The sequence below is a fragment of the Podarcis cretensis genome (genome assembly GCF_951804945.1).
Source record: "Podarcis cretensis genome assembly, chromosome: 2".
NCBI lineage: Eukaryota > Metazoa > Chordata > Lepidosauria > Squamata > Lacertidae > Podarcis > Podarcis cretensis.
The window spans coordinates 40,036,106-40,062,494 of NC_137171.1; the positions used below are offsets into that span (position 1 = coordinate 40,036,106).

The 26,389-nt window shown below is 42.1% G+C and overlaps 1 protein-coding gene and 1 long non-coding RNA gene across 2 annotated transcripts in view; one reads left to right on the forward strand and one right to left on the reverse strand.

The window, feature by feature from the left end:
* Positions 1-26,389, reverse strand: part of LOC307210429 — a 963,897-nt gene that overhangs the window by 510,308 nt on the left and 427,200 nt on the right. The gene's annotated exons all lie outside the window — the stretch shown is intronic.
* COX10 (cytochrome c oxidase assembly factor heme A:farnesyltransferase COX10) overlaps positions 13,406-26,389 on the forward strand; it is a 91,649-nt gene continuing 78,665 nt past the window's right edge. Inside the window, exons 1-4 of the mRNA XM_079966259.1 lie at positions 13,406-13,551; positions 16,362-16,485; positions 17,069-17,393; positions 21,831-21,955. Of these exons, the coding sequence (XP_079822385.1) occupies positions 16,393-16,485; positions 17,069-17,393; positions 21,831-21,955 (543 nt within the window). The 5' untranslated portion in view covers positions 13,406-13,551; positions 16,362-16,392. The remainder of the gene's footprint in view (positions 13,552-16,361; positions 16,486-17,068; positions 17,394-21,830; positions 21,956-26,389) is intronic.

A 26,389-nucleotide genomic window follows, 5' to 3' on the forward strand; every position in this document is an offset into this window, starting at 1 on the left:
TAGGGTTAACACAAGAAAACTTCCTTTTGGAGCCCAAAAGTCTTAATAGCAATAAAAGCATCAATCTGGAGAAATAACGGTGTGAAAAACCATTAATCAGAGACAAGGTTAACTAAGGGCTTTGCAATGCAACAAACTGAAATAGCAACAATGTTATTAATGGCAACGCATAAGTTTTATGTAGTGCTTTTGAGTTCAAAGCGCTTCATATAACACTGTCTTCTTGCAGTCCTTCAAAACAAAAATTCTTGGGGAGGGATCATAGCCCATGCTTTGTATGCAAAAGGTTCCAGGTTCAATCCCTTCCATCTCCACTTAGAAGGATCAGAGGTAGCTGATGATGCAGAAGACTTCTGCCTAACCCCCTGGAGAACTGCTACTATCCAGAATAGGACCTTTATCCTAAGCCGAGCGCTTTCCCAGTCTACATCTGTACTGGAATTGTTTTAAAGATGTTTTCATTGTTTTCTCATTTGTTGTTTGCTGCCCCAAGCTCCTTTGGGAGGAAGGAAAGGATATAAATTTAATAAACAATAACAAATATTAATATTCACCTGTCCCTGCTGGCTACAGTAATTTATCATGTTATTTACAACAGGTGAATGGATGTTTTAACTCATCTTTACAGCTGTTACTCCCAAGAGTGGGATCAACAACCTTTGATTGGGTTGTATAAGCTATAGGAAGAGAAGAATGAAAGATATTCATCTTTTTGATTTCTAGCCTTAGAAGTAGATTTTTGTTGTATTTTGATGCAACTTGGATTCTGGGGATATTGTAGGTATAGCTGTGGAACAAAATGTACATACACAATTCTGAAGAGTTGGGAGAATAAATGCTTGCCGATTTTTATGTTTGCATAGAATACACTGTACAGTGGCACCTCGGGTTACATACACTTCAGGTTACATGCGCTTCAGGTTACAGACTCCGCTAACCCAGAAATAGTGCTTCAGGTTAAGAACTTTGCCTCAGGATGAGAACAGAAATCGTGCTCTGGCGGCGCGGCAGCAGCAGGAGGCCCCATTAACTAAAGTGGTGCTTCAGGTTAAGAACAGTTTCAGGTTAAGAACAGACCTCCAGAACGAATTAAGTACTTAACCTGAAGTACCACTGTACTTTAGGCCTGGCAGAGCCTAACATTTATACAACTGGGCTTTGATTGAGACAACAGTGTTAAGGCTGCAATCCTATACAAACTTACCTTGGAGTAAGCCTCATTGAATACAGTGGAATTTCTGAGTAAACTCACATAGAGTTGCACCATGATAGAAATAAAAGAGAAAGGAAGATTTTGGTAGTCATGGCTGGGGGTGGGGAGGGCAATGTAGAAACCATACCAGGGTGAACACAAGCAGGCAATGCATTCAGATAGATGACAAGCATAGCAACATGCATTAATGTTCCCATAGGTATTAATAATGGCTTTTAGAAATATAGAAAAGGAAGGGAAATAGCAAGAGAGAAAGTGGTTCCATTAATAAATAAAGAGTAGATTATATGAATGACGACTCTTAAATGACTGAACTCCTGAAGTTCATGTAAAGAAATCTCTTAGTAACTGAGCAAAATAAGGGGGAAAGATGTAAGGACTCAGGAAACTGGGCTGCCTCAGTGTATGACATACTACTCACAGTACAGACAGCACGGGGACTCAGAGTGACTCTGATCCTGGCAGATAAATAAGTTGTCTCTTTAAGATTGCTTTACTTTTAAAACTTGGCTGGAATTGTCCATGTTCCTATATGAATGTATGTAGACCTTGACTAAATTTTGGATATTCACTGATCATCTGCAAAACAACTGGAGAGAACTGCGCATATTCAGTTGTAAGTCCGCAGCTTGCAGGGAGCCTGTGCCCAATTGACAAGGCCCATGTGTGAACTTGTTCTGTTTTTAAAAGCCCCTGTATGATGACTGCAGTAGTAGCATCAGGTGAAAACTTGGGGTTAGGCCCTCTTCCAGCTGTCTTGGACTACAGCTCCCCATCGTTTCTGCCCATGAGCCGTGTGGCTGGGGCTGATGAGGCACTGTAATCCAAAACATCTGGAGGGCACCAGATTAGGAAAGATTGTCTTAGAACATGCTCAGGTTCTGAACTCTTTGCGTACCTGTGTGTAATCTGGGGCGACCCTTTCTAAGGTGGCTTGCAACGTAACAAAACAACTAGGGGACTGGAGAAGTCACATTTTTTTAATCAATGTATGTGGAGAACTTAAGTCTAAACATAGTTGGATACCCACCCCTGTACCTCAAGGGCCCCACAGCTTGTCTTTGGCTAAGCCTGGTATTTAGACACAGGTCTCTCAAGCTCATGACCAGAGTACTGCTCACAAAACCTCCCTCTTTCTGGAAACACAGCAACGGAACATGGGCCTGTGATTGCCACTTGGCAAATCAATTACAAACAAGTGACTTAGAGAAGTAGCTCAAGAGTTTCTTTCATGTCTTACCCTCCAGTCAGTTCTAGGTTGATATCAAGCAAGGTACATTGGCAGTGTTACCGGAAAAATCTGAGGGCTCCCTTGGACAAAAAGTAAAGACACCAACCAGAGTAAATTGGAGCAAATCAGCAGCCTGTAGGCTTGGCCTTTATTGAACTGTTGCAACAGGGTGTTCCCCTCACTTGAAGGAGAGAGGAAAGACACAGAAAAATGGTGTGCAAGACCTTATAAAAACTTTTGAAATTCCCATCCTGTAGGTCAAGCCCACCCCCAGAAACATCATGCATACATTACAGAAAGGAGGGGTTGAGGGAGGAGTTGTGGTGGTAACCTGAGTGTCCTGTCACCTGGCTGGTTCCCTTCTCCCCCTCCCCATGAGTCATTTTCTGAAGACAAAAGGTAGTCTCAGTTTCCTGCCCCCTGAGGGAAGATCTGATCATTGTCCTTTGTTCCAGTCCATGCTGAATCCACTCCCATATGGAAGTTCTTTGTGATCTTGATTGTCTTCTGTCTAGGACCATCAGGGTTGGCATAGCAACTGGGCAGGGCTCCTGTGGATGTGCTGGGATGGTGAACGGATTATGGTGCCCTGTATCAAACCTTCCCCATTTTGTAGTCTTTCCTTCATGGAGTAAAATAAAAGTGAAACAGTGCAAATCCGATGTATGGTTGATTTTCTATGAATTTATAACAGAAGCGTAGCGTATGTAGTGTGTGAGTGTGAATGTGTGTGAAGTTTGTACAAACTGAATGATGGGGGGGGGGTTCCTGCTACAGCAGGACAACTGCCTAGCCAGTGTACAGGTAAAAGCATTTGAATGGCAGAGAATAGGGGGTGGGGAGGTTGTCACCCTCCAGGTATCACTGGACTCCCAACTCCTATCAGCCCCAGTCAGCACGGACAAGGGCGAGGGATAACTGGAGTTGTTGTAGTCCACAGACATCTAATGCCCCACAGATTCTTCAACCCATGTTCTAAGAAGGAGTCAAGTGCCTATGATGGCCTAGTTAACAAACATGGCCTGATTTTGGAAGGTATGCATTTTCTAACCAATCAGAGATTCAGCAGTTTCAGTAAGGAGGACATGGCCACAAAGCTATGCAACGTGGAGGTGTTACAAATGTCTGGCTACCATCATCTCCATTGGAGAGCCAAGGGTATGATTGCCACAGGTATTCCTCTTCCTGTCATTGCTGCTCTTGAAAAAGGCAAATGCTGGCTGTTCTGGGCCTTAAAATGCCAAGACTAAGAAAATCACAGTTTGTTCATTTGCTTGGTGACGCCTGGAACGATCATCCTCCCAGAGCATGGAAATTTAGAAAGTGTCAAGAAAACCCCTTGCCTACGTCAAAACAAGTCCTGCCCATTTGGGCATCACTAAGGGGTGGCGGCAATACATGGCTCTCTGTGCGACAGAAGAATATTTGAATTATGAACTGGCAGAACAGTCAGCAAAGGAACTTCTTTCCCCATCACTGAATTAAAGCATTCAGCTATTTTCAGCAGCTTACACTTCTCACGAATAGGTTGAGCCAAGGAAAGCCAATGCTAATCGGCCGAGAGAACTGCAAATGTTTTGAAATGCTATGTGGATTAGGAGGAAAAGTCCAGATTTAGGGGGGCAGACATGAATTATTGTGTGTAGATACAAATAAATATTTTTTCCCCAGCTCAGCTTCTGGCTCCCATCCAGTACACTGCAAATTCATTTTCTTTAAAAAAAAAGAAAAAGAAAAATGAATAGCCTAGTGTGTTAACAAGTGCCTGATGAATGAGGAGAAACTGCCCTAAGGGGGTAGCCTTGAAAAATTGAACCTTCAGTGGGAGCTGGTCTGTTCAAAATAGGCTGCATATATACATTCTCTGATTCACACTAAGGCTTTCTTATGGCACTTCGTTAATGGAAGGGGTAGTTTTTTAGTAATCTGCCTTCATTCTACACCCTGCATTTCTACCCAAAGGATTCATATTTTGCAGGCTCTTTCCTAGCTTTCTTCCCCTTGGTTTTACCGGGAAATCATGATGAAACACACACAAACATAATATTTAAAGGCCAAGTGGAATGAATTTCTTCTCAGGTTTTATTTGCATTAACTGGTGACCGTGGGAGTAGGAATGAGAAATTTCACTCATCTCCTCAAAACTTTTAAAATTCCCCATGTCATCAAATTCACTTCATTTCCCACTGTAGTAAAAATCTAGACACAACTAAAGGATTTGAGGAACCACTCTTGAGAAATTTGCTATTCATAGTGAAATATGGCTGTTGCAACACTTAGTGGAACTTTTTTCGGTTTCACTCAAGATCATGGTAATGTTTCGTCTGAAGAAAAGGCTCCAAATTTGTCTTCAGACGAGACAACTTTGGGATGTGCAAGATGACCATGAGAAATTTGGGTCATTTCAGTGGTAAACTTTTGGCTTTCCTTAATATTTCTCAGATGGTTCACCTGAGAAGTAAGTACCAAACTTGCATTGAGCTATACTTTAGCTAAATTTCAGTGACAACTCTTATGTTAAGGATTTTGCCTTTTTCTTTAGAATATGACACTGCTGGCTTGCTTTGCATGTATAATTTTCTGCACATATACCTCATCTATAATACAGTGAGCACCCTTCAACTCAGAGCTTACAGCAAACTGCAACCTGAACAAAATAGATTAATCTGTAATATTTATTACTTTTTTAATCTCACCCTGCTTCTAAAGAGCTCAAAGTAGCACTTTATCCCCACAAAAACCTTGTGAGGTAGGTTAAGCTGAGAGATTGTGACTGATCCAAGGTCACCTGAGAGCTCCACGTTTGAGGAAGGATGCAGACCTGGGTTTTTCCTCATCCTAACTCCTAAATTGCACTGCCTCACTACTGTCATACCTCTGCGAATGTCCACCCCCTCAATCGTCCATTTCGGTGGATGTCCGCGGCAAACCCGGAAGTACCAGAACGGGTTACTTCCAGGTTTGCTGCTTCGCACATGCGTTAAAACTGTTCCACGTGCACGCGCAGAGTGACGCTCTATCAAGCGTCTCTTTCATCAAGCCTCCAGGGCTCCGGAATGGATCCCGGACACTCAACGAGGTACCACTGTATTTATTTCATAGGGCTATTGGTGACACAACATCCTGTCTTGCTATGGTGTGTAATGGGTGGCCTAAAAATACTTCCAGAACCTAGAAAAGGAACACCTTACTCATGAATACCAGTCTTAGCAATACAGTGGTACCTTGGTTTATGAACTTAATCCATTCCGGAAGTCCGTTCTTAAACCAAAACCATTCTTAAACTGAGGCACGCTTTCCCTAATGAGGCCTCCTGCCGCTGGTGCCCTTCCACCGTTCGGATTCCATTCTTAAACCGAAGTAAAGTTCTCAAACCGGGACACTATTTCCAGTTTTGCAGAGTTTGTAAACCGAATCGCTCTTAAACCTGACTGTTCTTAAACCGAGGTACCACTGTAGATCCAAAGGGCTTCAAATGGAGGAGAGGCTGCACTCCAGGATCTATTTTTAAGCTAAAATCCCCAATAAAGCTTACTCTAGAATAGACTAAGAGGTTTCGGGAGAAGCATGACTGAGAGTTATTTGGCCATTTCCCATTAATAAAATTGCCATGTTTAGCAACAAATATTCTTTATTGTATGTGTTCCTGAACCACAATAGATGTCTCAACTTCCAGACACAACATTAATTACTGTAATTCCATTCCCTCCCATTATGGTTTCTGTGGAATAAGAAAGGCGTAAGGGAGAAGGTGCGAGTGATGTTCTCAGGTTCTCCCCTGACTTGGTGTCATTCCTCTTGTTGCAGACCTTTTCCTAACAACCTACTGCACAGGCTTGTTCAATTATTTTCTGGGGCTTTTGGTAGTTTTCCTATTACTATCACAACTTCATAACAAAGGTGAAACATTAAGTCATTCTGAACCCAAAATTAGACGGGAGGAACCTACTCTGCTCACGGTCAATGCAAAGCTGGAGAGGTTCTGGATTTTCTCAGACGTTACCTAAAGCAACTTTTTGCTGCACTCTGGCTGTCTTGTGTGGGAGGAGTAGCAGAGTATAAACTTTAATACTGTATATTAAACAAAAAAAAAAGGACTTTAGAAGGTAAAGTAGGCCATGACAGACAGCCTGATAGAAATAATGTCACTTACTTGTCAGCATATAGATAGCCCCACCAGCATTCTAGGATTTATTTATTTTTAACAAAAACATGTGCAACTCAATTCCGCCAATATGAAATCATGCCCCTGCAGCAAAATAGGTAAAGCAAACATTAAAGCTCTCCCTAATCTGACCTTGGGTGTTCTCAGAACTATAAAAAGGATTATTTATGGAACCTCTGGATCAGTGATATAATAGCTTTACTATGCCTAATTACAATGCTCTGGAGTGAGATTACCCTTGTAAGTCAGTCACTCATACACTTAAATGCAGTTTCTCTGGCTGGAACATCAACATCAGGGACAGAGCGTTCGCATTGTGAGAGAGCACAGTTGTAAATATAATTTTTCTAGTGACAAAAAATTGTTTGAATTTTGAGGGGATTTGATGTTTCTGTTAACGTTCTACAATATTAAGTGTTCAAATTCAGTGCTGTGTTCACAGGTTAACTTATTTATTTATTTCTTAAGGAAATTATATTGCTCGATGCATTTTTAGATGTATCTGTTTCAGTTCATGTTGTGAGCCACCTTGGGTCCTGTGCTTGGAGAAAGGAGGGATATAAATAATACAAAATAAAGATAAAAGCTTTGAAGAAATATTTTGTCAATGAAATGATCCGCTGGAAACAAGATATTCTGCTGCACTGAAAGAGATGCAATATAAACAGCAGGAAATTCAGTAAGACTTGAGGCCTGTGTCACAGAATGATAGAGCAACTGGGCTGAATGCAAGTATAGATGTAATAAGATAAATAAGGAGAGATTCTTATGTCATATTTCTCCAGTGATAATTATCAAGCAATACCTTGATTGCTTAAAATCTCCATTGCAGGTCAGCTATCACAGACTGAGCCTTCTCATCACATGAATGATGGTAATAGGAGGCATACTGGGATACGATAAGCTTATCATGCGCTAGCAGCCACTCAAACAGCGAGTTCAATTCATCCTAAAATATGGATGGATAAAATATGTCAATGAAGTTGGATAAAAAGCAAGGAGGGACAGAGTCGATGCAGACAGAGGTCAGTGGATGAACTGTATTAGGACATGAATGGAGTGCATTTGGACAGGGCTGGATAGATATAGAGTGCCCATGGGTAAACGGATGAAACATATGCAGAGAGGAATGGATGGATAAGATGCAGTTATGGATGTATTAATAGATTCAGATAGAGTGCACGCTGGTGAAAATGGATAGACGGGCTGTTTGAAAATCAAGATGGAGGGATTTATAGGTTTTTTTGAAACCGTAAGCAGACATATTTGGAGTCGCTTGCATCAAAGCAGCTTTGGGGGTGGGGGAAGTTACCCTCATCCAAAGCAATAAATCTTCTTAATATCAATAGTATTCGGTGGTGCCATGAGCCTTTATTTTACATTTAAACATTCTACTTTGGAACTCTCACCCACCCACTCACTCACTCACTCACTCAAGCCACCCACAACCTCTGCTGAGCGGTAGCAAGATTCCAGGGGGTTCCAGGCACTCACACAGAGTTGTGTTTCTGTTGGGGAATCAAGGCACAGGAGAGATGAGTGTAGTTAAGAAATATGGTTTGTTTTACTCATATTGACACCTAGAGCCTTCAGTGGAGGGGGTGCAGAACATGACGCCCCAACTGTGTCTCTCATAGCTTCAGCAAGCTTGGGCCCAAAGCAACAGCCAGTCATGGCCCCCAGCCTCTTGGTGCAGCCTCCTCCAGACAACACCACATGGAGCTTTCCCTCATTTTTTGTTCCCAAGACACCTTGCCAAAAAGCCTCTGAGTAAAACAGTGGTTCTCAAACTTTTTTCTCTAGGCCACACTTTCAGAATAAAAATTTGCTTGTGCCACAGCAATTTTTTTATTGATAAGAAATACATTGGGGGGGGAGGACAAGTCATAGCAGTGCTGGTTTTGAAAAGATACCTATCTGTCAGTGCTGCCCCTAGGTCCCAGCTCACAGAGGACCAACGCGAGGCTGTCGTTATGTACAAAAGTCTTTATTGAGGTTCAGTTTCCATTTCAAAGCCGCAGCGCGCAGCTCTACGTCTTAAACCCTAGACCGACGAAGTCCCGTCTGAATCTCCTCCCCTCTGACACCAGTTTAAGATCCTAGCCCTGCTCCACCTTTTCCGCTGCTTTCTCCTCCTCTGGGTCCTCCTGCCCGCTGGGGCATCCCCCTTTCTGGACTCTTCTGACGCTGAGTCGCTTAACTCCTCCCCCTGCCTCCGGCGGGCTTTAGGACCCGGTTCCCAATCCTCATTCTCTGCTGTCCCGCGCTCCTGTACATTTGAACTTGCCTCTCGCGCCAACCCAGTGACCTTCCTCCTGACCGTTACACTACTTCTGTCACTGCTTCCCTCTTCCGGGATACTGGCCAGATCTGACCTCCCCTCGTTGTCTGACTCTCCGATGGAGGTGTGGTCAGCCCTGCCTTATCTTCTCTCCCTGGTGGGGAATGCACTGGCCCCGATCCTTGGGACTCTTCCCCCCCACTCTGCTCTGGTGGGGAAGCTGGTCCTGATTTCCAACTACTGCTCTGGGAGTCCCTGCTGCCCCCTTGCTCCTGGGGCGTTCCCCTTGGGAACCCCCTACCCCTGGCCACTGGCGCCCCCTTCTGTGAATCTTCCGATTCACTGGAGAGGCTCATGGAATCCCTCGGTCCACTGTCCTCTTCTCCTACGCTCCCCTCGGATTCTTCCCCTTCGCTCTCCATCTCCTCTCTTCCCTGTGCCTCTGCTCCTGAGCCCCTGACATCATCCATATTCTGTAAAAAAAATATAAATAAAAATTTGATACTCTACTATACCATGCTACACTGAAATGTTTAAATGTTTCTTTGATCGTCCTTGAATTGTCCCACCACACTTGCCATCCTCTCCTGCCAATACCAGTGTGGTGTACCACACCCTATGAGAACTACTGGTGTAAAAGAACAACTTTTTTCCTATGTGACATCAGGCCCAAGTTGCCCTGGCAACCTCCCCCCCCCACTCCCATAGGGTTACCTGTAGGGTCTTTTGCCTTGTAGATGACATCATCTCCCTCTGCCCCTCTGCCTGGCAGAAAATGACAGGCAGAAAAAGCAAGCTCAGCCTGTCAGCTCTGATTAAACCCCAGCACCCAAGAATCTAGATGGGAAAATCTGGCACCCAGAGATCTGGGGGATCCCTGTTCCCACACTAACCCATAACAATACATACTTAGCAGACCAGACCAGAAGAACAGAACTACAGCTATGCAATGTCTCCAGTACTACATCCCACCATTGAACTAAATTGCCTGGCAGTTACTTTGATAACCTTTTACACATCACTTAGGAAATGAAACAGCAGGTACCCCCACCCCACTCCACTATTTATTTTGCACTTAGGTTTTTTTAAAACCCTGCATTGGAAAGTATGCCAAGTCTCAGTGGGGTGCTAACATCAGTGACAAATTATATGAAGCACACATGTATTTTTATGGTAGGACTTAGCATCATTTTCTGACAACAAATCTATCTAGTAAAGACTCTTGCTGGTGTTTTATCTCATGAACCATATACAGCCCCCAGATTTGTCTTTTATCATATTAAGTCATTACATTTGAATATTTTTTGGAATTAATTTATAATATTTACCATAAATACTGGTGGCCATCAAACGCAACGTACAATGGCAATGCAGAATACAATAGAGAATTGTACAATACAAAATACGATAACATTAAACTTTTGCATTCTTTGTGAATCAAAACCCACATCCACATGATATTGCATTGATACTTTATTTGCAGTTGTATTAGACTGCAGAAACCTAATTAAGCCGCCACTGTCATATTTATGATTTGAACTAATAGGAAAAAGGACTGCGTAATGTTTTTAATACATAGGTATAATTAACATTAATAGGGCTCAATTTGTTAAATATTGCATCATCCTGAAGTAGCAGACACTAGTATTTCTTGTTTATATAGCAGCCAGTGAAACATGAAGAATAAAAAAACTATGCATCACAGCAATTCACTGGGTAAAATTTAGACTTCCTAGAAATATTGTTTAAACAATGTCTGGTCTTGAACTCTAGTAGAATGTTAGTCGAGAGCCAAACAGGAAACCGAAAACGTATTGCAGAATGAAGTTCAATGTTGGAAGATTCAGAAGAGACAAAAGAAAGTGCTTCTTCACACAGCATATAGCTAACCTATGTAATTTGTACCCAACAAGGAAGTGATGGCCACCAACTAGGGTGGCTTTAAAAGAAGGATACTGGCCGTGATGGCTCTTTTCTATCTCCACTGTCATAGGCTGTGCTGGCTGAGGCTCATGGAGCGGCAGTACAAAACAGCTAGAAGGCAAAAGCTTAGAGAAAGATGCCCTAGCCATTTTAGTACAGATACAGAGCAAATAAGGGGAAACATATAAGCAATATTCTAGCTATTGACACAATAGGCAACCTGGGTCCAGAGGCTAATGGTTGATGTGACATCAAAGACAGGTGATTGCATTTCCAATGCCTAAAAAAAAACAAAAAAACAAAAACCCTAAAGCAGCCATAGCAACCTCCACCCCCAGTTTGGATCAGAACCATGGCGCCTGCAGGATTTAACCCTACCACCTTCTTTCAGAGCACTGATGCAAATAGTCAATGTCAGCAAACAGTTGCTATTAGCCATGAAAGCTTGCATTGGGGCTGCCGCAGCATGGGGAAGAAGATTAAGATCTCCTTCATCCACGTGGTCCTGATCCAAACTGGAGCAGTCATGGCTTCTTTCAGCCAACTGGCCAGCCAATCAAGATGCTGGGAAGAAAGGAGTGTGACCTCCTAGAAGCCCTTCTTCAGCAACCAAGAGGACTGTATGGCACCAATCATAGTGGTGGATTGGCAGACGGAAGGGAGCGCTGAACCTCTTTCATGCCTCCACCCTTGAATTAATCTTCAGCAACAATTTTGAGTGGAAAAACAGTCCAGGGGGAAGGGAAGCGTTAAGCGTCTCCTACTCATGCATCAGTCTTCTCCTATGATTGGTGCTAGGCTTTTGGTCCTCTCACTTTGGCATTTATAGCACAGCTTTTGTCAGAGAGCTATATGCCTTGTGACTCACCAAACTACCTAAATGCTACCCATTGGCTATATATTGTGGTCTTTCATATATCGGACTCCCTCCTTTCATTACTATCTTGGAAAGACAGTAAAAAGAGGCAGTTTACTGAGATCCTGATGAGCTAGCACAAATCAGTGAGGGTCTGCTTTTAGCTTTGTAGGTAAAATGCATTTATTACAGTTATAGAAAAGTGTATTTTTCGTTATCTCTATTGGAACTGTTCTTTGGAAAATAAAAAAAAAAGCCAACCGCCTCTCAACAAGGAATCGTTTCAGCACTTAATTGTTGATGAATGTGAGGAATGTCCAAATAAACTACAGACTCCAGTGGGGAAAGGTTATTCAAGGTTCCCAGCTTTTTCTTTTGCTTCCAACATTCTACTATAAAGTCAGAAAAGTCCCCAGTCCAGTTCAAGACTCTCCAGGGAAGGTAAATGCCAAAGCCTCCAGCCTGTCTATAATTCTAAAACCAAAACTCGGTTACTTGGCTGTCGAAAAGAAAGAAGCTTCTGAATATTTCTCAGCTTGAGTTTCTTCAGGGAATTTCACTGCAACATTTCACACACAACCACCAACACAGTATAAACATGCTAGTGTCCAACAAAAATCGCAGTTGTGGGATAAAAGAAGGCACTAAGGGTCAAGCTACATGTGACTGACAGCTGTGTGTAACTGTTGCCTTGTCTGCAGCTGTGGGAGGTTGTAGTCTTGAGCAATGGATGGTGGAGAGGTGCTTAACCCTTTCTCTTGAGTGATCTGCCTATTCTCAATTCTCAGTTGCTCCAGCCATGGACAGCTTTTATCCCTGCAAGAAGGTAGCAGTACGTAGTCTTGAAGGAAGCACTGTGTTGGCCTGGGCAGAATTGTAGTTCACTTTGAATGCACACTTAGATGGATTAAACAAGCTGATACAGTATGTACAACATTCCACTAACTGCCCTTCCTGGTTTTTGTCATCAGGAGGTGAAATATCGCCTTTTGTGATCCAGAGAGTAAAGAGGGTGGGGTTTTCCTACTTTTGACTTGCATGGATGCCTCTATTCGCATGCTCACTGGCTGTGGTACCTAACTCCCAGCCTGAAATCCATTCCTGTCTAGAGCTTGGCTCAAGCTAGCTCATTCTGGCATGTAAGTGGTATGTAAACAAAGGAATAAACAACCATCAATAACAATTATCTCTTTCTGTGAAACAGAATTGATCCAGGACGTTTCAGCATGTCAGTTTTTCTGTGGAATTGCTGGTTGAGCAGCACCAACCCTACCATCAAACATCTGCCTGGAAGCACCCTATCTCTTGATTTTAGGTTTTTGCAGGATAGAAAATAATGTGCGCTGCCATCCTATATTATTTATACACGTTGCTGACAAGACCGTCAACGCAAAACACAGCAGCGTGGTCGGCCCGCTTTTCTCCCACGATGTCCTTAACATCAGGGGCAGAAGTTCAACAGGCGCAGCTTCGCTTTCTCCCGCTGGCCAGGAGCCACTGCTACCCTCCCCGAGGCTGAAGCATATATGGAGACACCGGGCACGAAGAGGGACCCGCTCTGCACCACCGCAGCGCCTGCGCTTCCCGCAAAGCACTTGCCAGGTACAGCGCGCGACCTCCGCCCGTTCTTTCCCCCTGCCGCGCGCGCCTAGGCTTAAAACGCGACTTTCTCCAGCCGCGCGCGGTGAACTCGCCCACCTCCCGGAAGTCCCGCCTTAGCTCCGCGGAAGTGAAGCGGAATCCGGAGGGCGGCCGGGTGGCAATCATGCCGGGCAAGATGGCGGCGCCCACGGAACCGTGCTGAGGGGAACGAAGGGCAGGGCGGGCACCGAGTCCCGCTCTCTGCCCTTCCTACGTCGCGCACCGCCTCGGGCTCCCGCAGGTACCAAAGGAAAGTTTGGGGGGGGGACCTCCGGGAGCTCTTGCCTCTTCCGCCGGGAGAAGAAGGGAGGGGAGGACAGGGACTCTTAGGTGCCAAAATAAGGCGAGAAGGGGCAACGCCTTTTCGGAAGGTGCCAGAGAAGGAATGGCTCTCTCCTCCTGGCTTCTCTGCCTGTCGCCTCTCCTCTTTGCACGGCTGCTTCTGCTCCCGTGTGTTCGGAAGGGCGACTCTAGGTCATAGGAACCTGCCTTGCCCCGTGTCAGACCGTGGCACCGCTTACTAAATGTTATGTGAGGTGCCTGTCAGTGGCTCCCCAGGATTTCAGGCAAGGCCTTCCCTTATCCCTACCTGGGCATCTGAACCTGGGACCTTCTACGTGCAAAGCAGGGGCACTGCCCGCTGAACAGAGGCGGAGTGATGGTAAAAGAAGCCGAGCCGAAAGAGTGAGCAGCTAGTCCAAAGCAGTCTTCTCCCAACAATGCTATAGATATGATTGCTTTTCCTAAATGGAAAGGTTTGCTTTACGGGTCCCAAGGCATGTATGCTTGATTACTGAGCTGAAGCTGGTGTTGTTGGCTACAGCTTCTGTTTCATGGTGTCAGTTTTAAATTACAAGCCTGTGGTAACTTCTGTGTACACAGGTGGTGCCAAATAAATACATACATAAATAAATAGCTAACATTGGGGGAGAAAGCAGCCCCCCATTCTCTTCTGCTGTGTTTGCTGACGACAACAACAACAACACCCCACCCATCTGGCTGACTTGCCCCATCCATTCTGGGTGGCTTCTAACACGTATAAAAACATAATGAAACGTTAAACATTAAAAACTTCCCAATACAGGGCTGCCTTCAATAAAAAGTGCAACTTGCTAAAAAGCATAACTTGCTGGGGTTTTGATTGTTATAGGCTGGGTGAGAAAAATCTTTTTCTGCTTATGCACTCTTCAATTATTTTCCTATACTGTACTATCTTAGTTGAACAAAAAGAAAAGATGGTGGCAAGGATACACAGGGAAAGAAGGTGCATTGATTTCAGTTGTATGTTTTAAGGCTTATGTTTAGTGGGAGGTGAAGACTAAAGGGCTGTGTCTAAGGCCTCAAGAAGGATTTTTGAGGGGGTTGGCAGAATGGAGAGTCGCACCATCCCTTAAAGTTCTGGAAGACAGTTTAGGATACAAGGGGCAATAAGACACAGAGGGTGGATTGTTTTGAGGGAGCTGAGATCCTTTGAATGGTTTGTGATGATGGAACAACAGGTGTAAAGATCAGTGTCAGAGATCTCTTGGGATATGAAAATGCAAGATTAACAGGGTAAGGTCAAGGAGGATTTGAAAGAAAGATTTGTGTGGATCTGAAAGTAGATAAGACATTGGCAGTGGATGTTGTTCAGTGGTGGAGAACATCCTTTGCATTACAGAATGCCCTAAGTTCAGTCCCTGGCATAGTTAGTTAAACCACACTGGGAATTGTAGCTGTCTGAGAGGAAGAGGGGTAACAGCTCTCGTATGGTTTGACCCTGGTATAAGACAGTTTCCTATTTTCCTTAAGAAGGGGTGTTACATGGAGGTAAATGAAAATGTTGGCAGAGTTCTACACAGAAATATGGCAATGAAGAAAGCTTCAGGCAATTAGACTTACTAGTGTCTCTTTTTCAGGGCTGTAGTTAATGTTGTGATGGGGAGAAATGAACTTCTGTTCTCTAAGTGAGTTCCCTGGTGCACTGGTTTAAAATATCAAGAAAGGGGCAATTTGGCTAGGATGCTGCACACCTTCCTTAGTGACTTTTCCCCTTTGGCCTCACGTGTTTCTTTAAAATATGTTGATTCTTTTATATATTATCTAGACAATGTATCCCTTGCCCTTTCGGTATTTCAGTTGCTTAGCGCGACTTGCAACAATTAAAAACAAAACCATCCCCTACAATAAAAGTTTAAACAACAGCATAAAAATGGAAACAGGTTCAGCAGGTTCAGGGGTTTTGTGATGGAGAGAGAGAAAATGTTTTACTATGTAGAAGTATTTAAGTTTTCTCTACATTCTCCTTGTTCTCTCCTTTAAATGTGTATGTGGCTAAAGGTTTTCCCCCCTCTTCACCATGGATTTATGTTACTTTCTTTTCAACTCAAGATTTGTGTTCCTTTGAGAGAATATGTACTTTTCCTATTTAAAATAATGTGTGTTAATAGGCATACTTTATCTGAGTAACTTGTGCAAGCATACAAAAAAGCATGTTAAATAAATGAAATTGTTTGTTCCAGACATAGAAGCTACTTTTTAGTGAGCATTCAGTGGAATTGTGATGTGTCGACTTGACGAACTGAAGCACGTACACCAGGCTCATAAACATTGCTTTAGTGTTTGCCTTTATTGTCATGAGACTTTTTACTGTGACAATTAAAAATGAAGTTTTATGGTTGTCTTATATCATAGTTGTAGTTTTTAAGATCTGTAATAAACACACACATTGCAGCTGGTGCAAAAACCAGAAATGTTCTCCTGATGTGAATGTTCAACTCTGGTGCTATTTTAATGGGCAATACCTACTTTTAAGTAAATATTCCATTTTGTTGATGCTTGTCTAGTTATAAACAGTTTTATAGCCAATGGCAGTAGGAGTGGAAAAGATTAGCTTGATCGGTTGTTTGAAAGGAAACACTGAATGACTTCCCCTTGGATTTTGCAAGGATTTTTTGTTTTATGCTCTGTTTTCATTTGCATCTTTTCCTGCTGATGAAACTGAGAATTTGTAATAGTTTTCAATCTAATCTCTATTGTAAGTAAATTCAGACTTTCCCCCCTTGCTTGTAGGTCTTTTTCCAGCACCTTCAAGACAAAAGCCATGCAGCAAATGCCATGCAAGTTTGCTTGTTTCTTTAGGGTCACCAAAGTAAGAGGAGTTACATTTCAACAGTTAAATTTCATCAAGCGAATGGTAAGTTGGTGTAATACTGTGTAGTGCTACAAAAGGCAGTGAAAATCAAGACTCTGCATTCATTGTACTGTATAGATTTCTCGCATAATAGTATTCATTACTTACAAAGGGAAAACAAAGACTATTCCATGAAACTTCTTGAAGGGAAAATACATAAATAATGTGATTATAGCAGTGATGTGAGGTGAAGCTTTTTCTATAAATATCCGGTGTTAGTCATACACAGAATAGACTGATTAAAATCAGTGCACTTAAATCCACTGATTTCATTGTGTCTACTCTTGAGTTTGCTTTAGTTGCATATCAGTGACAAAGAACTTTCATTGCTGAAACAGCATAAACAGTTTACAGCTCAAATTAAAACTACTCTCTAGGCCACAATAGCTCAAGAGAGGTTTTCACCTTTCTGTATATTTGGGATAATGTGACCTATGTATCCAAGCAATGTGATAGAAACTGCATAATCTAAAACTTTTGAGAATCTGAATTAAATTTGTAGATACTTACATAGCTTCATAGGCCCACAGAATCTATAATAAAAAGTAGTTTATTTTATTTTACAAATTTATATTGTTTTTTTCAGTATGTAACACAGCATAGCAAAGCCCTCAGCCAGCGAGCAAAGTTGAAGTCAGAATCAACTGCACCTCCTTTCCTTGAAGGCCAGCATTCAGGTCAGGAAAAAACGGTTATCCATGAGGTCAGATCGGTTTCACCTCTTTTGCCACCTTTATCTGAGAAGCGAGTTATTGATGAATCTGAAGCACTGAAGTCCACAGTAATCGCCGGAGGCACAGGAACTGTAGTAGGACCTGCATCCAAGGAAGAAAAACAATGGAAAGAGATGAAACTAGAGCTGGATGATTTACCAGGCATTTTGGCTCGTTTGTCCAAAATCAAACTTACAGGTAATATTGTTATTCTTTCAGAGATGTAGCTTATTGCAATATATATATGTGCATGCTTCTCCTATTCTTGTTGTAAAAGTAAGGGCTGCAAAGTTTAATGGCATTACTCTAAAATATGCATGTTTGGGATGTGCCATGTAGCCAGGCTTTGAAAGGTGAGTTCAATTGAGGGTGACTCAATTGAAGAAGATGGAGACATGTACTATAAAGCAGTTGTACTCTGATATGAGGAGTTCTTCCTTTATTACCTGTTTGAGCTGCCTTTTTTACATCCTGAGTTGGAGTGGAGCAGAGATTTCTATTTGTGTGCTTGTACCTGGAATTATCAAGCAGAGTGTGTTCAAGGGTTTAGAGAAGAAATTAGAAAACCCAAGTTTAATATGCCCTTCCATCTTTGTGCAAGCAACAGACAGCTAAGTCCCCCTTCTCCAGTGTTCCCTTAAACAAAGTGATGTGGAGAGAGAGAGTTCTATGCTATGTGCTTTCTAGCATGAGTGGATTTATATACTGCTGCTGGTGTGCAGTAATGGGCAGTTATATTCCATCGTGGCTCCGAAAATGGCGTGGGAGAAAGGGGGAATTCTTTTTGGCTCTCTGCAGAGCTCTTTAAGAGTGCATTAATTTAAAACACCTTTCTTGCTGGTTCATTGTTTTGTTTCTGAGTGAATAAGATTTGGGTGAGCATGTGACTCTAAATCCTATTATTTAGTTATAAACCACTGCATCATCAAGATATATCACAGTGGTTTACAGTATAAAAACAAAAATCCAAACAATAAAATTATAAAATGTTAAAAAGAAATTAAGAGCAAAAAGAAATTAAAACTTCCCTGCCTGACCTTTGATGGTGCCCATTTTTTTGCCCTTGCACCTGTTCTGGATAGGTATAACCAGGGTACTACAGCATGGTAATATACCTGATGTTGGTGTAACCTTCAGCTGTGCAGGCACAAGGGAACTTAGTTTGTATCCATTGCTTGTGCTGCCAGCATAAGTCATATCTTTCTTTGTGGAGTTTAACCTTGATTAAACAAACCTAAAGTTTCAGTACCTTAAGCTGAGACTGTCTCAGGCCAAGTAATTGTGTAAGCAATCTATCTGTTAATACAAAATCAAAGCACTGTATCCAGTGGTCACACAAGTAGATGGCAACTCACAACCAATCTTTCTCTTACTTGTTTCCCCTTGCAAAACCTCTTTGGAAGGTTGGGAGGGCCTTTGCTAAAGAGTATGTAAGAGGCTGAAGGGAAGTAATCACCTCAAATCAGGCAGGGAAGCTTGGCACAACCCAAAATAAGCATAAATGAGAACCCATATTTGCAGCGGTTGTGTGGGTTGAATTTTAGAACTAAATATACTTGCTACACATAGTGGATGATGATCGTAGATGCTAATAATGTGCCTCACATGGGTCAAGTAGGCTATTACAATTTTAATTCATTGATTAATTTAAATAAAATACCGCCCTTCATCCAAATATCACAGGGCAGTTTACAACACAAAAAACAAAATGCAAAACATGACAATAACAGAAATAAATACACTTGCCCCCCCAACACCATTAAAAGGCCATATATTGTTTTAATACCCAGTGGCCTGGTTGAAGAGGAAGGTTTTCCCCTGGTGCCTAAGGACAAGTGAACATTCAAAAGAAGTAATTGTTTTGAAGCTTGGGAATATTGTGTGTTCACTTTTAAGGAATTTGGGTTATTTATACCAAGTACTGTAAAGTCTGAATAGAGAACAAGCATTGTCTTATATTTTGCTTCATTGATAGAATGCTTCTTTATTTAATTGAGTTACTGAGAGCAGAAATTAGTTCTTAAACATTTAAATCTTCTAGACGTTTTAATAAAAAACTCATTATCTTATTTCGTTCCCTAATACTGGTTACAAAACGTTTGGTTTTCTAGGCGGCTCTAATTTTAGTTGTTGTTCTCCTACCAAGAATACACATATAGTACTCCTAGACTTTGCAGTGGTGCACATTCCACTAAAGGTATTCCATAGATTTTACAGATTCTTGATAGGTACTATATTGTAGTTTCATAAAGAATTGTTTTTCTTGATGCACAGAGGAAGCAAAATAAAAGAGATCGCACTTCAGCTTCTCTTCCTCCAAAAGTTCCCTGATATAACATAGCATCACAATCTGCTTTATTTTAAGGGCTCCTGCTTAGTTTCTGCAAGAAGTGTTACGAACATTTGTTTCAAATTACTGTTAAATGCAAGAATGCTTTAAGTACTTAGCCTCTTTTTAATGTTCATGCTGTAACCTCTAATGAAACTTATATAACTACTCCAAACAAATCTAGGCTTACTAAGTAAACAAATTGGTGAGTCTCCTACCACTAGCGTTACTCTTATATTTAGTGTTTCAGTGAACAAAGTGTGAGAATGTAAGGAGAAAAACATTCATGCCAAGCGCTTTAGGAGAATGGTAGCTTTCCTTGGGGAAATATTAAAACCTGCAGTAATATGATCAAATTCCTCCCCCACAAATTAAATAAGAAACACACCTTTTTCTCCAGCTTAGTTTTAGCATAGAAGTTTAGCGTAGGGATTTCATTTTAAAAGCTCAAATGAAAAAGGCTGGGATTAAAATTTAATTTTCTATATTTTAAATGTTCTAAGAGTTTGGGTTTTTATTTTATTGCCACTATTGGAAAGTCATAAGCAACCTTGAGATGGGCATATATGGATATATTTTTTTAGCGTACAGTATATGGCAAACTAGTAGAATGTGAGTATGTTTGTTTAAAAAAAAATCACGTTTAACTTTAGCTGTCAATGTGCAATCTGTAGACTCTTTTCCTTTAAAGTTTGGAGTCTATGGGAAAGGTGTAACCACTTTTACATCTAGATGTAGCTGCTTTTTGCAGGTTTTGGCTGTGTGACCAAGTTCCCCAAGCACTCCTGAAGTTGCCACCCATTAGCTGATGGGTGGTGACTTCAGTCCTTCTTGCTGCAGGGATCAACTTCCTCAAGGGGAACCTGATTGCACAGGCAATCCAGCCATGTCTCTAGCTGCCCCACCCTATCCTTAGGGTATGGATAGGTACATATGGAAGGATGCAAGCTGTTTTAAGATGTCATGGGTCAAAACCAGGACCTCTACCTGGGCTCAGCAATGAAGCTAATGCACTTAAGGGAGGACTGAGAAAGAATTAAAGAATTCTGAACCAATGATTTTGTTTTGAATACAATAACTGAACTGAGATCACAGTTCTTCATACAAAATTAACTTCTGCCCCAACTCCAATTTTCATTTGAGCAGTAAAATGTAGGGTTTGCTGGGAAGAGTCATTTTGTTACCATCAAGCAATGTTAGAAGTTTGAAATCTTTGCTGATCTATTTCAAATCACCCAGAGTTTTACCTCCCCACCCACTCTACTTTATAGTAGGCAGCTCTAAAAGTTAGAAAGGCATAGATGAAGGTCTCTAGGTCTTGCTTTAGCCAAGGCCCTGATGATGCACTTGACAGCATAAACTTTGTTTTATGAGTGTGGGATACTGGGCAAGCTTACAGAAATACCTATTCCAGTTGGATAAATGAGAATGTAGTGCAGCTGCTTTTAATGAGATCCTGATAAGTCGCAATGAAATGACTGCCTGAAATTAATCTGGAGAAATCAATGGAGACTTTAATTAGAACACTGGCTACAGTATGTTAGAACTTCTTTGAGGGTCATTGTAATGATAATGCCATACAGACAGCTCCCCCTCCCTCCTTCTATAAATGAACTGGTGTTTTGTTAAAATAAATAGATTTTGAGTATTCGCTCTGATATATTTAATTAAAACTTCTTGTCAGAATTTAAAGGAAGGCATTTACCTTTACTAATGGAAACCCAGTGTTTCTGACAAAACTCAAATAGGAAGGGAGCAAAATATGTCGTTTGTGATTTTTTTTCTGGCACCACCATTGACTTACCTCTCCGCCTCCATTTTCCTTTATTTAATTTCAGCCTTAATTTTTTCATTATGCTGTTTTTTTAACTGTCATAAGGCTAGAAGGGTGGGAGAGAGAGCTGAGTAGTGTGATAGTGGTTGCACATGTGACTTTAGCTTCCTGGTTATGGGAATATGCCTAGTTGCTTGGTGGAAATTGATACTCACCCTAGGCAAGTTGCTAAAGGCCACATGCAGAGAGCATACTACTATGTGCCAACATGGGAACACACCCTCATATTTTTGAGAGCAGGAGCAGCTTTTTCTATTTCCCCTGTTTTAATCATGAGGCAGGGGGGAGGACACTGTTTTCATGGCAGTATTATCAAAAATAGTAAGGATGACTCAGAGCTGGAAAACTCAAGTTGTCTGTGAAGAAGTTGTCTTTATAATATTGTAATTGATATGCAGTGGTTCCAGCTGCAAAACTGTAAGTGATATATTTTATTAACATGTTGGTACTAAAGTGTGTGTTTGCATTACAGCCCTGGTTGTAAGTACTGCCTCAGCTGGATTTGCAATGGCACCTGTACCGTTTGACCTAACATGTTTCCTGCTTGCCTCCCTTGGAACAGGCCTATCATCCTGTGCTGCTAATTCCATCAACCAGGTTGGTCCTTCATCATTATCTTGTCTTCACAGCTCAGTGCTATGAATATACAAAGTTACTCATTTTTGCAATTCCTGTGTGATGATAGATCAAAATATGAACATCAAGCATAACATGTTTATTTGGGAACACGAGTTAAGACAGCATTAAAGCCTTGTCAAAGTGGTGTTACTTTTGATGGTATAAAAGCGGCAGTTGGGGTGCAAGCAGTTTTTCTGGCTCCCAAAGACTTCACATATTTTGGCAGCAGTAGTAAAAATAAACAAAACAGACACAGTGCTGGGTTGGGGGGAACTGAGGAAAATTCAAGTGTACATTCTTGAAACTATGGTTTATTGTTATATGAATAAGGTGCTTCTGCCATATAATGGGAGGGAATTTCAAAGGGTAGGTGCTGCCATGCTAAAGGTGCAATTCTGAGATCGTGTGGAATGGACCTTTGGATAGGTTTGTATCAGCTGGATGCCCTCATGCAGAACATAGTGGTCAGCTGGGTATGTAGGGGATGAGATTATCTTTTTGGTACCGTGTTCTCATGCTGCATAAGGCTTTTTAGTCCAGTACAGCACCTTGAACCTAGCCAGTGCAATTCTTTCAGCAGTGGTGTAATCTGATTGTGATATTCCACCCTACTGAGTGATCAAGCTGCCACCTTTTGCACTAGTTGCAGCTCCAAGGGCAGCCCCACATAAGCACATTGCAGTAATCCCATCTGGAGTTATGAGCGCATAGCCAATAGTGGTTAGGCTATCCCGATACACAAATGGCTGGAGCTGTCTTACCAACCCAAGCTGGTAAAATGCACTCCTAGCCACCAAGGCCTCTAGTGACAGATATAGATCCAGAAGTGCTCCCAGATTATGAGCCTGCTCTTTCAGTGAGAGCATGACCCCATCCAAAGCAAGGAGTGGACTAATTTTCTGGACTTGGGAACTACCTACCCACAGCAAGTCCATCTTTAGAGGTTGGTTCATTGGCTGTCATTCAACCACTGAATCCAGGCACTGGTCCAGGGCTTGCATGGCCTCTCCTGATTCAGATGTTACAGAGAAATAGAACTGGCTTTTAGTAGTAGTAATACTACTAATCATGTGTATAGGGCAGAGTTCACAGAGCCTTTACAGTGGTACCTCCGATTATGAACTTAATTCGTTCTGGAGGTCTTTTCTTAAGCCGAAACCGTTCATAACCCAAGGCACGCTTTCACTAATGGCGCCTCCTGCTGCTGTTGCACTGCCAGCATGCAACTTCCGCTCGCATCTCGGGGCAAAGTTCGCAACCAGGAGCATCTACTTCCAGTTTAGCGTAGCTCGTAACCCGAAGCGTTTGCAAGGAGGACAGTACGTAACACAAGGTTCCACTGTAAAGTGGTACCTCAGGTTACAGACGCTTCAGGTTACCGACTCCACTAACCCAGAAATAGTACCTCGGGTTAAGAACTTTGCTTCAGGATGAGAACAGAAATCGCGCAGCAGCGGCGCGGCGGCAGCAGGAGGCCCCATTAGCTAAAGTGGTGCTTCAGGTTAAGAACAGTTTCAGGTTAAGAACAGACCTCCAGAACGAATTAAGTTCTTAACCTGAGGTACCACTGTATAGTTTTTTAAAAAAGCATATTTCTTATTTTACAAAAGTATATGCAATGTCTCTTTTTTCCAGTTGTGTTTTCTACAGATCAGTTTCATTTGTTGTGAGACAGTGTTACATTAGGAAGGAAAGGGGGAAAGAGGTAGAGAGGGAAATGGTGAGTGGGGTGGGGTTGGGTGGCAGTGCTTCTATTCTACTTAGTGTATGCGAGCCTTTATAGTTTTTGTGCTTTCCCTCAAAATATACCTGTGGAGTAGGTTGCTGGTTGTTACTGAGGCTGAGTGACAAATTACTTTTGTGTGATGTTGGCATCACAAAAGAGCCAAACTACACATGACATAATATCAGAATTTGCAACTATGGTGATGCAGTATAGATGCAGTAGGTCCTTTTTGCAACAAGGCAGGTGGAGGCAACATCACTGAACAAGTGACAAATACAAAGTCATAGAATCGTAGAGTTGGAAGAGACACTGAGCATCATCTAGTCCAGCCCCCTGCCATGCAGGAATATGCAGTTGTCCCATACAGGGATTGAACCTGCAACCTTGGCATTATCGGCACCACATTCTAACAAGCTGAGCTCCACCAAAGTCTTGAACCAAAAGGCTTGTTGAGCTACAAGATTTGTATATGTGTAATATAATGCACCACCCTCAAGTCCGGGGGGTGGGGTAGAATAGGAAAGAAATCCCAATGATTAATTGCCCATTTCTGTTTTATTAAACAAGTGGGGGGGGGATGGAAATCCCCCCCTGTGATGTGATCCTGGAGGCAAATTATGTTTTCCTCAGTCTCAGTCGCTTTACCTAACCTGCTTTTACTTTAGTTCAATACCCATTTTAGGGTTGTAAACCTGTTTTCTGATCTCCTTATGAAAACTGAAAATCAAGCTTTTATAGTGTCAGATCTTTATGTAGAAAGAATATCTTTTTTTGGAGTTCAGAGATTGATTTATGGCACTGCCATGCAGATAAAACGTGTAGTGTTGTTTACAACAAAACGTACAACATTGAAATATTGAAAGATTGCATGTTCCTCTTAGAAGTCAAGTGCATTCTTCTGAGACTGTGGAATGGTTCAAAGTGGAAGAAGATTGTAAAGATGAAAGCAGGATGTTTAAAATGGTTTGAATTTAGTAGTTGAAAGATAAACTGCTATGGTTAGGTTTGAGTGATAGTACCTTGAGAAAGAAGCAGATGGAATTGCATATCTTGTATAGAACTTCTAAAACTTACAGTGGAAATTAAAGAAAACAACGCACAGGGAAAGAGAACAAATCAAAAGTGATGATATGCTAACCCCTTCTGATTTGTGGGGGGCAGGAAGGGGAATGTTTGCCTCAGATAATTGTATTGCACATCTGCAATAGCTGTACTTCTGGCATTTGATGTAAAATGCTTGCTAATTTTTGTTTTTATAAACATTTCTTAAAATTAATAAAGAAAAGCCAGAAGATGGGTGGTTGTGCCTAGCCTAGCTCTCTATGCACTGGCAGCACTAAAATGCATTGTACCTGGGCTTCCCTTTGAGGACCAGTGGGTTTTCAGCTGGAACCCACTGGAACTGAGTTCTAGCACCTCTTAGTTGTGTTCCGGCAGCTCTGCAGTGTGGCGGTCTCACTCCCCTGCACAGCGCTCAGGGCTGCGCAACAGGGGTGGTGGGTGGCAGGGCGATTTCAGTGATGCGATGGCGGTGTAGGTTGGTGGCAAAAGTTTTAAATTTTTCCCTGCGGCTTTGGGTCAAGCAGGTGCTCCCCCTAAAGAAAGCTCAACTACTTTGGGTGGGTGCTCCCCCTAAAAAAAAGGAGAGCTCTGGAACCTCATTTTCTATTTAAAAAAAGCCCTGTTGCGGACCATTTGGAAACTACAATTAGTGCAAAACACAGGAAAATATTTATTAGGCAGAAATGGATATTTTCCAGTTTTGAAACAATACCTCAGATTCCATTTCATTTATCACAGTGTTGGTTTTGATCTAGATGTAACCCTAGATGTAGGCTTCCACATTTTGATCACCATGACAACTGTGCCATTTACCTCTAGTGAGCATGATGAGCCCCAGTTATACTCTAATCGTGATGCTGCAGAGGTGTGCAGGGTTCATCCTGGAGGTTGTGCAGCCATCTTAGTTCCAACTTTGGCAGGGCAGCTGGAGATGGTTTGCTGAGACACCATACAGGGCCAAAGTGGCGCTCGTTCCAATTCCCTGCTCTGGAGCACTTCCTTAGCCAAACTGGTAAGCTCCATGCATCTCTTTCCTACAGGAAAGGGTGGTGGTGGTGTTCTTGGCTACTGTGGTGTTGAGCTCTTGACATTTGTTTCATTCTATAGTTTAATTTTGTTTTTTGCCGTCTGTTAGGTTAGCTTCAGTTGAAGGACAGTGATTCTTATGCCTGCATACATGTGAAAATGCTATGTAAGATTTTTCCTATGTTTACACTGGGCAAAATACAAGTGCAGACTTGGAGCAGGCCCATTGAAGTCATTGGACTGAAGTCCATTAATCGTGAAATGGATCTGTTCTGTTTATCTGTTCAGTTTATTCTCAACTGCAGATGACCAGGTTAGGAATGAATACCAGGATTTTAATATTTTGACATGTTGAGTCTTCCTGGACTTCACCTAGTTGAAGCTTAGAAAGACAAAGGGAGGCTATTCAGTTAGTGGTGCTTGTTCTTGGTTTTGCCTCTGGCCACCTGCCAGACCAGAGAGAAAGAGATCTGAGTTATGTGGGCGCATGGTGTGGTTTTGGTTTCCTGCGGGAGGGGTGCCAGCAAAGCAAGAAACCAGTGAAAATTGATGGGGCTTCCTGTTAGTCACAAGCCTTATCAGTCCATACCGGCTGGAGT